The sequence below is a fragment of the Ceratina calcarata genome, unplaced genomic scaffold (genome assembly GCF_001652005.2).
Source record: "Ceratina calcarata isolate Rehan_Ccalc_2016 unplaced genomic scaffold, ASM165200v1 scaffold471.2, whole genome shotgun sequence".
Taxonomy (NCBI): Eukaryota; Metazoa; Arthropoda; class Insecta; order Hymenoptera; family Apidae; genus Ceratina; species Ceratina calcarata.
This window is the reverse complement of record NW_017171239.1, coordinates 1,136,120-1,147,346: the sequence shown is the minus strand read 5'-3', so window position 1 is coordinate 1,147,346 and position 11,227 is coordinate 1,136,120. Positions and strand designations below refer to the sequence as shown.

Sequence of the window (11,227 nt, the reverse complement as noted above, 5' to 3'; positions counted from 1 at the left end):
TTTCTTTTTAAAAAATGCGTTTCTAAAGTGCATAAACTTTTGGGATTCACTGTATAGCCAATACATCCTTAAACACATTTTACGTACTTCAAATATGTATTATACGGATACGGATTTTATATTACACATACAATCGCTATAGCTAATTTGTTAACACTCTCTACTGTTTTGGTACAAAGGTGTCCATCGTTGATCATGAATTTCAACTATAATACTCGACGGTTGTTCTTGCAAATAAATTGATCATAATTAGCATAATTGATTTCTCTTTAACAATTGCAATACCAACGTTCATAAATATTATTTGTAACATAAACGATCACGTTAAACTGTGTTCGATCGAAATTCGTAACTCTGCATGTAAATCGTAAATTATTGCATGTTTAACGAAATGCAAAATTTGACTAGGAGACATTAAGTAACGACTAGATGTTTAGCATATAAACTTACGTTTAAGCATTTCTCATTTTTTATACCGTGACTACCTGTCATCGTAAATTTGTTGGTATCATCTGGTTACTACCTAACGCTATCCTATTGTAATTCTATCAGTTTACAACTAAACTTAGTCTACAACGTATATGCTCTAAAAACGAAATCACGTATTCGCAAGCTGCGGGTGTTAAAAGTATCAATAAATATCGTTAATTAAAACTGGTAATTGATTATGTTAACTGTATGCTATTGAAAATTCTATTCATCGGTAGAAGCCGTTTTAAAATATCTTCTCTTTAACTTTCAGCGTAACAATCAATATCATTTAACTTTTAAACATAAAAATATACATCTATAAATATTATTTTTGATTGGGAAATACTTTAATTTGTGCGAGCTTTAAATATATGTAACATCTGTAAACTTTGCAAATCATTATAACGTTCATATACTTTGTTATTTCTGCACAAGTTAAATAAGCATAAATAAGTTGTTAAATACATCTCATCGATTAGAACGATATATAACAATTCAGCAGCCTAAAGCTTTCCATTTACAAAATATTCTGCATTTACATTTAATACCTTGTGTCGCTTTAGTGTTTTACGTATATTAAAATCTTTGGTCACATAAAAAATAACAGTTGTAAATCAGTAATTTAAATCTCGACTCGAGAGAAATAATAAATAACGATGAATTATTAGAGTGCCTGGAGACAGGAATTTATAGACAACTAATACTAGAAACTTGAAGAGTTTCAATTATTCCTTGTTTTTAGCGTATTTCGTTTAATCGAAATCGTAAGGCAATTAAAAGCTACGTATGTATTGCAGTCTATACACGCTCCGTGTCTCCATTTCTATATTCAAAATATAACGGGGTTAAAGATAAGGCAGTGTAATGTTAACGTATCCCTACATCAGAGACTATTACAAGATATAAAAAAAACTGAATAAAAATCTTTCCTTCGTTGTGTAAACTGTAGAATTCCAAACTGCATATATATGTATATTGCCTTGTTCTGTTAATTTAAAAAAAGACTATCAAAAGAGTCTCTACCAAAGTAATTATATTCAAGGGGAATAATGATTAATGTGTCTTTGCTTTCTTCTAAAAATAAACGCGAAAATTGAACGGAGCCGCCACCAACGACTGTGTTTACGTACTGAATTCCTCGACCTCTCTTTAGCTCGGATCTGCCTGACTAACGAGTAAAATGCATCGTCTATAAATTGTCTAAGCGCTGCAGACGTTTCATAGAAAGGGCAACCGAGTTGTTCAGCAAGTGCCTTCCCCTCTTCAGTGCTTACCTAGAATATGATTATCACATAGAGGACGATCAATCACTCACAGCCAGAGCAAAGGCTGATGATCTACCTTTCTCTGGTGTTGCAGATCGAATTTATTCCCAACTAACACCATCGGTATATCTTCGTTAGCTCTTACACGCGTTATCAACTTCCTATACTCCAAGGCTTCCTGGAAGCTGTGCCTATCAGTTACAGAGTAACATATCATAAAACCCTCTCCACATCTCATGTACTGATCACGCATCGCCGTGAATTCCACCTATGCATAAAAAACCTGCTGGATAACGAAATACACTCCCATGAAATCATGCTCTACAAGAATAGATTCTGACCTGTCCAGCAGTATCCAATATATCTAAAAGTGCAGCCTCGCCGTCTATGACGGCTTGTTGCCGATAGGAATCCTCTGTCAATAACGAAGTACATTAAATGAAAAGAATTCAAGGCTCCATCCCTAATGAAATTCAAATTCCTTACCTATCGTTGGATCGTGATAATCAAGAAAGCTATGACTGACAAACTGCAGGGTGACCGCTGGAAAGTTGATACCCGTGACACGCGTGTAACAAGTATTTCAAATAAATAAACGATAGAGGAACTCAGCCATACCGGATTTTCCTACACCACCGTCGCCGAGGACGACGATCTTGTAGACCCTGAAGCCACCCCTGGTAGTCGGCTGTGCGATTACCGGTACGTCGTTCTTGCCGTTCAAGGCCACGCTCCTGTCCTGCAGGATGTCAGCTGACATCGTCGCGAAATTTCAGCTTACCGGTACCTCAATTCTCGCCGCGACTACGGTACACTGACACTTTTACGAAACGACTGACATACTTGGTCACGTATCGGAACACGCGTGTAGACACACCCGTATCAGCCGTTGGATCGGGGAAGATACAGTGCATGTTTGATCGCGATATTCAAAGCGGCCCTGGCTCCTCTTCCCGCAACCGCTCGGAACCGCGCCGGGCCGCGTTCAATGGTCGGTATCGATGCTTTTTACAGTTAGACAGAGCATGGCTGATGAGCACAGGGTGACGACCGAGCTTGACAGAACGTGACAGCCAGATCAAGCACGCGCGCAATCGTGCTCTCAGCCTTCAGGATCGTATCTATATCTATACTCGATCCTCATCAAATTCTACATTAACTAATTCAGTACGGAGTCGATGCATCGAACAGAACTACTGATTGCCAAAAAATTCACCTACTCGAATAGATACGACAATCTATTTGTTCCTGCTTTGAGGAACTTGTCTGCAGCATCAGAATTTTCAACAGACCGTGACGTGCATGTATACGATTCCACACGGCTACGACGCTGCGACACAAAGCAGCAAGAGATCTACGTAAATCTAACGGGTGTTGAATAACGAACCTACTCGCTAGTAAGAAACAGCATACACAAACTAGCACAAAGCAAGTTCGCAATAAGTCCTAATTGGCTATGCGTAGAATCAGGATATTATTAGAATAATAGAGTTATGGATAATGTAAGCATATACTGTATGTAGTGGAAACAATGTCGAGCTTCCATAGATATTGGAAATGTATTCCAATGATTATTTAGATAAATATTCGTACGATGAGAAGAGGAAGTTGGACGGTATTGAGGAGACACAGGGTATGGTTGGAAATTGGCGGGGTCCCATGTGTAGAACTGCCGAATAGAAGTTATTTACCACCTTTACCACTGCTTTCATTTGTACATACGTAGCATTTAAGAGAAGCATGTTACATACTTTAATAAGTGAATTTGTAAATAGAGTCGAAGTAAATAGAATAACCTGTGTAAAGTGCGAGGAAGAATATCGAGTATCTGTGGTACGTAAGGTAACTTTCTAACGATTTCAAACTTTGTATTCAAGTTCATTAGTCTCGCCATCTTGAGCAATATGTACCATAACCACATACTCCAATATATTCTACTCTATCTCTAATACTAGTTCTAAATAGATATCCTGCTTAACGAGTAAAGTGAACTGTCATATCTATACATGTATACGTGAATTTCTTTTATGCGTGCCTTCTTTCGAATTACAAGCGTGTACGGAGTTTCGTATCAAAATGCCGTTACTTCGCCCACATTTTAGATTTATCTGTTCACCTTCGTAGCGAATCGACTTCGATACAAACTCGACTAGATGTTGTATTTGAGTCTATTGTGGTTTACAACCCTTTTTGGTTCGTTGTTCGTTGCTAAACGATGAGAACGTAAGGTGTATCGCTACCGTAGCATTCTCGTCTTGAGAGTACTTTATATATTTTGGATTCCGTCGAAATTGTCCAGCGCGAAAACTGATCGGGAGGATTTTCATTTCGCGAGACTGTTTTTCGAAAATAGGGGCGAGAAAAATCGTTAGACTTTTTACTTCGGAACAGGTGAATATGATCGGCCGTGAATCCTTCCAGCTTTCGTAGCGAAAACCGTGTTTTTGTTCGTCGAAAACTCGTTATAAGTTACATGAAATGTAAGCGGTAGAAGAATTGCTCATATATGTACATATTCATTTGTATATAATCTTTATGTAGGGATAAGTGCTTGAATAAACTGATAAATATCTCAGAACACTGCTGTTAGTTTTCCAATTTTTATTAAATCATATTTTATTCGCATAGCAGTAGACAGAACTGGTAAACAGTTTTGTAATGAAGAATGTATCTACGACTATTGATGTGTAAAGCTTGGAGAACATGATATACTCGGCTTTACAAGAATACCAGGAAATCTTAGCCCGACACAAGTTATTCGATGAAACAGACGAACTTATAATGGATGATATAAATAGTATAGACTCGATAATCGACGATGGTTCCGTGGTTTCTAATCTTCCTCTTTTGTTTGCCGATGGGCACCCAACATCGTTGGAAAAGATTACAATGGTAAGAATAATAATTTCCCAAAATTTCGATGGTAAATCCTAATAAAACTGCATTTCTTGCTGTAGACACAGTTAGAACGTTTTGTGACATTCATGGTACAGTGTTCCTTGGTTGATCAAGACACCAGCGAAGGGATCAGTAAGCCACAGTGGTGGCCGAAAGAAATTCAGTTCTCAAATCCTTTGATAAGGCCCAGAAGGCCAAACGAAGTAAGTCTGCTATTAAAATGTGTGAGAATACTGTAACTTATTCAATTGTATATTCTAGAGCTGGATGACCAATTTGAAGAAATTGGTGTTCAGGTGTTATACCTACCACAGAAGCGAATACCTGTTACGTTTTTGTTCGTACCTAGCGAAATACCCAAAGGAGGATCTAGAGTACGTTAACAATTGGGATTCTACAACGAGTCTGTATCAAAAAAATACTGGAAAACTATTAGTTACATTTCGTAACGAGAACATGGTACAAAAAGTGAAACACGACGAGGATGTAAGGGAGAATAGAAAAATTGATGTATCTTGATTATAGGATTACGACAAAAGATACGAGAATATGCGGAAGAAGTTGTTGGGTTGCAGCGGAGTGATCTCCGCCTCCCGAAAGTCGTGGCAACAGCAGCGTTCCATTATGATGGTGCAGCCACCAACGGAGGACATTTATTTATGTGATAATTGCGACGCCGAATTCGTAGGCGTGGACAAGATGAAAGTATGTTAAGTGGATTCTCGAAAGATTGCAATGTTTGACCAAATGATATTTCGTAGGAACACGAACGCGTGTGCTACGTACAGACACACGTTGGAGATACTTCGCGGTCCACAACGCCAGACGTGTCGGCCGTGGAGCCCGATTTGAAGCAAGATAATTTCTTGGAATATTTTCGTCTACGTTCAACGACAAAATCCGAACCGGAATCAAAGACGGAACCGAAACTGGTCGAAATCGTAAAAGATCCTATAAGTACCGACAGCATTAAGCAGCAACGTAGCTCGCGCCGTGTTCGTGGATCTATAAATTTCGCGAGATGTCCGACTATTCCTTTCTCTTCCCCTGCTGGTCTGTTGCTAGCTAAAAACTCGAAAGCAATGACGGAGGAAACTCAACAAGAAAGACTGGAGAGAATAGAGAGACACCTCATTGCGCCAGTTTTGACTAGTACGTCCAAGCCGAAATGGTTGGAAACGGAAATGGACAACAGTAGATGGATCGTTACTTATCGGGAAAAAGATCCGAATAATTACGTGCACCAGTATCAATTTATAAATTCTGTTAAGCGAAAACCTAGTGAGTATCTCGTTTTTAAACGAAAGATATCCAGCTTCTTTCGCTTAATAGAAGGTATTCTCTTTTTCAGTGCTGAGCATACAATCACAATTATTGTACGTCGTATGCCGACCTGTCAGTGTTCTTCTGTCGCGAGTTACTTCGGAGGAACTGAACGATCTCCAACGAGACTCTTTAAAACATCGGTGCCTTGTTGAAAACGTTGATAATAAGGAATCAGTGACCAAGGAAAAGGAGCAGAAACCGAGACCGAACTTTTCGTTGAAACGGAAGGCCCCGAACGACGAAAGTGACAACGTGATTGGGGCGGAAAATGGCAAGGAGGTACTTAACAATGAAGCAGAATTATTAACTCTTAGCGAAGATAAAAAATTTCGCGAAGAAAATAATATCACTATGGTTAAATCGATTAAAGAGGGACCGACCTTGTACGCGAAATCAACGCAAGCGATCGCATTGATCAATCTTTGCTCTTCGGACGAAGAAGACACTCCTCCGCCCGCTCCCGTATCTTCGAACGAGAATAAAGCCCCAATTAACTGTATGACTGGTACCGTTACGGATTCGCAAAAACGGTTGTTGCAAAAATTTTCGTCAACTAAGTTTCATATGTATTCGTCCGACTCAAGAAACGAATGGTTGTCGAACGAGGCGTTTAATGTCGGCTGTGACAACCTGTATAATATACAAACGAGCACGATGTTGAATACGCATACGAGTTTATCTCCAGTCGTTAGATCGGCACCGTAAAATATTAGTAATTTCATTGCTCGATATCATACTCATAAGCATTATTAAATTTGTTCTAGTATTTATTGTTTCGCCTTTGTACCATTAAAGTATTTAAACGACGTTACTTTGTTAAAATATGTGAACAAGAGTCTCATCAATTGTATAATAACTTAAACAAATTACGTTTCAAATAGAAATGCGTTAAACAAAGCCCTCAGAGCAGAACGCGAACTAACTCACATTTTTAGCAACTGAGTATGCTGAACGACAATGGATCTCCTTATATCTATATTATTATTTGGCGAACATTACTAGCTTAGATTTAGATTTAAATTCATTTTGAGTTCGGAACGAATGTGACTTAGACCAGTTTTGCTCTTAAACGACGTTCTCCATAAAACGTAAGCAAATATACAAAGTTTTATATATTATGTACTACTGCAAACTGCGAACAGTAAAGAACAAAATAAAAAGAAAAGTGGATATGTTTCGTAATCGATCTTGTTTCTCTCATTTCAAGATTCTAAGAACGATTTTTATTCGGATGAAAAAATACAAACAAATAGAAAGATTGTTCTACTCTTTCTTCTCCTTCGACCTAGACACTTTTTTTAGTAGGAATGCAACTAGTTTCTCTTTCCAATCCATCTCGACGCGTTTTAAACCTAATCTCTTGGTCGTGATATTATGTAGAGGACCAAATGCTAAAGCGACGGCTGTACAAGCTAAACAGATCACGTTAAACGGCATACTGAAATCTGGCGTAGGTAAAACGATTAGCAAAGATTCAGTTCTCAGTTGCGCCAGGTATCCCTCTCTCGAAGCGTTGAAGCTAAAAATCGAAATACATTTCTGTCAAAATGCATCCAAATCGCACTTAGTTAATTAATAAAATTAACTATCAATTATTCTCAACCTTGACGTTATGGTACTCCCATCGAGTGGTAACGCGGTATAATTCCTTGCAGTCGGAAGTAACGCAGTGATCACAGCAGGACCCATATAAAATCCATGATTAGCATCAGGCGGATATTCCTGCCACTTGAGAAACGAATAGTCCATATCTATTGAAAATTTAACTACCGATTGCGGCGGTAAACGCAAAATGAATTCTAGATAATAAGGACTTTTCCTCTCTCTGCCTGGCAGATAACGTTGCGCCACTAGAATTCGAAGATTCAATGAAGGGTGAAATCCGCATCCATACCGTAACGATATAAGTACAATCACTTACACGGCACTATGGTCTTCGTTCCGCAAGTTATTCTAACAGTATGTAAGTACACTGGCAAATACCACGGAATATTTTCTAACAGAACGATATCGAGAGTTTGCCAGTAGTTATTGTAAATTTTTGTAACTAAACTCCCTCTCTCTTGTCCATACCCTGTAGGAAACAATGTATTTGATACCTCTCTCTAAAGCGTTACCGTTATTTTTTTATGAGTATACGAACCGATCACATATCTATTTGCAAATAAAATGGAAGGATAATTCAAGCTAGCTTTCTGAGCACCCCGGTGCACGACACCGATATTGAATATTCCCTTGGCGGAATGAGATCTGATATCGTAAATTGCTAGCTCGTTCAATTGTCCACCTCGAAGACTAACGATCTTAGCACTAGGCGGAGGTACCAATTCGTAGATCCGATTGGTATTGTTATTAGATATATCGATGTACACGTTGCTTAGTGTAGCTAGAGGACACGCTGCTTTGATACCCAATCCGAAAAACTTGCGAATCGACCAATCCTGTGAAGAAAAGTTTGGCCAGTGCCAAGGAACATCAAAGTATTTTGTCATGAATTTACCTGCGATGTATCTGTTACGGTGTCGTATATCAGCGAAACGGACTGTCGCAATTCCATCGATGTTTTAGTACACAACGCGTTCGAGCATATAACTCGAAAATGCACTCCAATCGAGTGATAATTCGTATCATGAATATAAGCAGAATTTAACAAAGTTGCCAAGCCTTTCTATGGAAATTCAACACGTATCAATAACGTTCATACCGAATGACTTGAGGTCCTATTTTCTACACATACCTTGGAGTTACATGGCAACAGTTTTTTAAACGGAGTTAAATTCTCAGTACAGACTATTTCTCTTGGTAACGATGAATACCGCAAATGACTAGAATTGACATTGTGCTCTACTACACCAGTAGGACGGAATGTGAATTCTGGAGATAAACTATTCGACGGATTAACAAAATTCAGCGATGCACAGAATAAACCTGCTAACGCATTTGTCAATCCTTTCCATTCGTCGTCGACGCTGCGATAAGAAATAAAATTACTTCTCCTAGACCTATCTTACATAGAATACGAGTTTCTTACTTAACGACGTCTCTATGAAACCAAGCTGATATCTCAGCACCAGGACCAGCATCGTGATAAGGGTATCCCCAATTTTGGTAATTCCACAATCCTTTTGTCAACGTAAGATGTAATTCATCTACATTATGACGACTTATGATCTCACCGAGACCTCTTGGAAACAAGTGAGAATGTTCGACTGCGATATGAAGATACACAATTGGAGATCAATTATGTTACCATACGTGGTTATTTTAAATGATCTTTAACTTACAAGTATTCTTATCTTTCGTCGCCTCCCATACAGTAGTGAATTGAAAGTATGCATAAACGTGATTGCTTGGTAATGGTTTTAACATTAATTCCTCGTCGAAAAAGTCATTTTGCGAGAGAACGAATTTGATATCGATGAGAATACAAAGTAACAACGTTTTTATAATTGATGTCATAGCGACTGATAGATTTTTATACCGGTATTGAGGTTACAAGCATTTGTATCTCAATACTCAGTCGTTTTAACGTTAAAAGTACAGATTTCGTTAAACAGAAAAGGATTATCACCCATTTGCATAAATGTTTAAGTGATTTAACATCAAGAAATGTATGTACATAAATACGACAATCTCCGCGCGGTGATACTAGCTAAAATTCACCGAATCCACTAGTACAGAAAGAGGAACGACGTTGAAAACGTAGTCAGAGGCTCAGAGGATCGATAATTCAACGTATTAAATAAATATCAATCGTGAAGTTTGTGTACAGAAGGAATCGAGTGTTCTCGGTGTTAACTATACAAAGGAAACAAATTACTCGCTAACTATGGAGCCGGAGGAAGGAGAAACGTATCCGAAACAGGCAACGGGAATGCGCGGCGAAAAGAATCCAGCTATCGACTACGATGAAGACAGAGTAAGGTTAGACTTAAGGTGACCCCGTAGGATGATTATCTCTTTCTTGGAATATTGAAACGTGTAGCTAAAACATGTCAACGAATCTCGTGCGGACATTAGACGCGTTAACAATGACGATTTCAGCTACACGAGATGACGGCATCTTATTCAGAAATATCGTTCGATTCGCAATCGTCTCCGCCCGTTTCGGAGCTAAGATCACTGATCGATTCCCCAGATATAGACGGAACGAAATTTTTGGATGGTAGCTTGGAAAAGATGAACGGAATTGGCGGGAGGCCAGATCAGTTAAATCTGAGAAATAGGGAAACGAGTCCGATCGAGGATGAGGACGTGACAGATGCCCCGAGTTATCACAAAGCTATGGGATATTTGCAACTCGAGGGGACCGTGATGCAGGACGGTGACATGGTGTTGTTTGTCGCGGAGGATTTAGAAAATAAAATCAAACTCTCGAGCCCCGTGACGAAGAAAGGGGAGACTCCTTCCTTCCCGGGCTCCCGTAGTTCTACTCCTTGTTTGTACCGACAAGCGTTGACACCCCAGGTGCCACTTCTCGATCACAACGTTTTGAACGAGTTAGAAATGGAAGCGAGGAAAGTGGCCACCTCGGTCGACGCGTTGACGGAAAATTTAGCTGCGATCTTGCACAGTGTAAAATATTATTTTTTAAAAAATAGAATTTTCTTCTCGACGAGTTTTGGGCAATCGATGATACTTTTCAGGCGTCTGCACTCACTGTCGGTTGTTTAGAAACGTACAGGGATGCAGTTTGCAAAACGTGCGATGCGGTCGATCACAATATTAAATCGATGTACCAATTAATGGCGAAATGCGAGGAACTATCGAAATCAATGGGGCCTGTGTATAAATTAGCAGAGCAAATGCAAGTACCAAGATGATTACGTACTACAAAGTATACAGATCCTATGTTATCATCTCCAAATTTCGTAAATTTCAGCAAGGAAATGAAAAGAATGTTGGAGCTGTTCGAAAGCGCGATGAATCTCTAAACCGTTTTACCTTGAAGATTTTCTATCTTGTATAATTACGTTAATACTTATCGTTAAGTTGAATATATATCGTTCGAAACAATATACATATATTTGAGTATTATGCATTTCCACCCTACGTCTTAATTAATTTATACGTTGAATAAAGCAATACAGCAAGTTATTGACGCGCTCTTTTATTCTTTGACCATAAATGGACACCTATTAAATCTCTTGCCGCGGATCCTCGTTTTCAGGCTGACTTGCTCGTAACTTATTCATTACGAAACAGCATATTGTTAGGGAAACGATTTACGCGAATTGTTCGACGGATGTGTTCACAGCCGTAAATAA

The 11,227-nt window shown here is 38.8% G+C and overlaps 4 protein-coding genes across 14 annotated transcripts; 2 read left to right on the top strand and 2 right to left on the bottom strand.

Annotated features, from left to right (window-relative positions):
- Positions 1-31: 31 nt before the first annotated feature.
- Ric (Ras-related protein interacting with calmodulin) lies at positions 32-3,369 on the bottom strand. The gene is made up of 5 exons (XM_018028738.2): positions 2,355-3,369; positions 2,223-2,279; positions 2,078-2,151; positions 1,813-2,004; positions 32-1,745 (listed from the first exon to the last, which is right to left on the bottom strand). Exons 1-5 carry the CDS (start codon positions 2,494-2,496, stop codon positions 1,509-1,511), a joined length of 702 nt encoding a protein of 233 aa, XP_017884227.1. The 5' UTR covers positions 2,497-3,369; the 3' UTR covers positions 32-1,508.
- Positions 3,370-3,375: 6 nt separating this feature from the next.
- Positions 3,376-7,130, top strand: ova (ovaries absent). Of its 10 annotated transcripts, none has more exons than XM_018028724.2 (7): positions 3,376-3,569; positions 4,368-4,628; positions 4,694-4,837; positions 4,896-5,093; positions 5,160-5,339; positions 5,396-5,915; positions 5,986-6,665. In XM_018028724.2, exons 2-7 carry the CDS (start codon positions 4,440-4,442, stop codon positions 6,663-6,665), a joined length of 1,911 nt encoding a protein of 636 aa, XP_017884213.1. In that variant the 5' UTR covers positions 3,376-3,569; positions 4,368-4,439. The 10 variants fall into 10 exon arrangements, with proteins under 10 accessions (XP_017884213.1, XP_017884216.1, XP_017884217.1 ...); XM_018028727.2 differs by having other exon boundaries at positions 4,365-4,628; XM_018028728.2 differs by having other exon boundaries at positions 3,376-3,578.
- Positions 7,131-9,658, bottom strand: PIG-T (phosphatidylinositol glycan anchor biosynthesis class T). The gene is made up of 8 exons (XM_018028733.2): positions 9,245-9,658; positions 8,992-9,169; positions 8,698-8,929; positions 8,461-8,628; positions 8,104-8,401; positions 7,882-8,034; positions 7,564-7,810; positions 7,131-7,479 (listed from the first exon to the last, which is right to left on the bottom strand). The coding sequence occupies exons 1-8, from the start codon at positions 9,417-9,419 to the stop codon at positions 7,224-7,226; spliced, it is 1,707 nt and encodes a 568-aa protein (XP_017884222.1). The 5' UTR covers positions 9,420-9,658; the 3' UTR covers positions 7,131-7,223.
- Positions 9,659-9,773: 115 nt separating this feature from the next.
- Positions 9,774-11,057, top strand: BORCS6 (BLOC-1 related complex subunit 6). Of its 2 annotated transcripts, none has more exons than XM_018028734.2 (4): positions 9,774-9,879; positions 10,005-10,535; positions 10,607-10,767; positions 10,843-11,057. In XM_018028734.2, the coding sequence occupies exons 1-4, from the start codon at positions 9,790-9,792 to the stop codon at positions 10,892-10,894; spliced, it is 834 nt and encodes a 277-aa protein (XP_017884223.1). In that variant the 5' UTR covers positions 9,774-9,789; the 3' UTR covers positions 10,895-11,057. The 2 variants fall into 2 exon arrangements, with proteins under 2 accessions (XP_017884223.1, XP_017884224.1); XM_018028735.1 differs by having other exon boundaries at positions 9,794-9,884; positions 10,843-10,926.
- The last annotated feature ends 170 nt before the right edge of the window (positions 11,058-11,227 follow it).

What these genes read in the sequence shown, in the direction of transcription:
- PIG-T (XM_018028733.2), bottom strand. Translation starts at nt 9,419, where the DNA reads ATGACATCAATTATAAAAACGTTGTTACTTTGTATTCTCATCGATATC. An exon ending in TGTTGCCATGTAACTCCAAG is followed by an intron (nt 8,629 to 8,697) that starts GTATGTGTAGAA and finishes GAATTTCCATAG; the next exon opens with AAAGGCTTGGCAACTTTGTT. An exon ending in TGCAAATAGATATGTGATCG is followed by an intron (nt 8,035 to 8,103) that starts GTTCGTATACTC and finishes TGTTTCCTACAG; the next exon opens with GGTATGGACAAGAGAGAGGG.
- ova (XM_018028729.2), top strand. Translation starts at nt 4,440, where the DNA reads ATGATATACTCGGCTTTACAAGAATACCAGGAAATCTTAGCCCGACAC. An exon ending in CATTTCGTAACGAGAACATG is followed by an intron (nt 5,094 to 5,159) that starts GTACAAAAAGTG and finishes TCTTGATTATAG; the next exon opens with GATTACGACAAAAGATACGA. An exon ending in TTCTGTTAAGCGAAAACCTA is followed by an intron (nt 5,916 to 5,985) that starts GTGAGTATCTCG and finishes TCTCTTTTTCAG; the next exon opens with TGCTGAGCATACAATCACAA.
- Ric (XM_018028738.2), bottom strand. Translation starts at nt 2,496, where the DNA reads ATGTCAGCTGACATCCTGCAGGACAGGAGCGTGGCCTTGAACGGCAAG. An exon ending in TTATCACGATCCAACGATAG is followed by an intron (nt 2,152 to 2,222) that starts GTAAGGAATTTG and finishes CGTTATTGACAG; the next exon opens with AGGATTCCTATCGGCAACAA. An exon ending in ATCTGCAACACCAGAGAAAG is followed by an intron (nt 1,746 to 1,812) that starts GTAGATCATCAG and finishes ATCATATTCTAG; the next exon opens with GTAAGCACTGAAGAGGGGAA.
- BORCS6 (XM_018028734.2), top strand. Translation starts at nt 9,790, where the DNA reads ATGGAGCCGGAGGAAGGAGAAACGTATCCGAAACAGGCAACGGGAATG. An exon ending in TAGCTGCGATCTTGCACAGT is followed by an intron (nt 10,536 to 10,606) that starts GTAAAATATTAT and finishes GATACTTTTCAG; the next exon opens with GCGTCTGCACTCACTGTCGG. An exon ending in TATAAATTAGCAGAGCAAAT is followed by an intron (nt 10,768 to 10,842) that starts GCAAGTACCAAG and finishes CGTAAATTTCAG; the next exon opens with CAAGGAAATGAAAAGAATGT.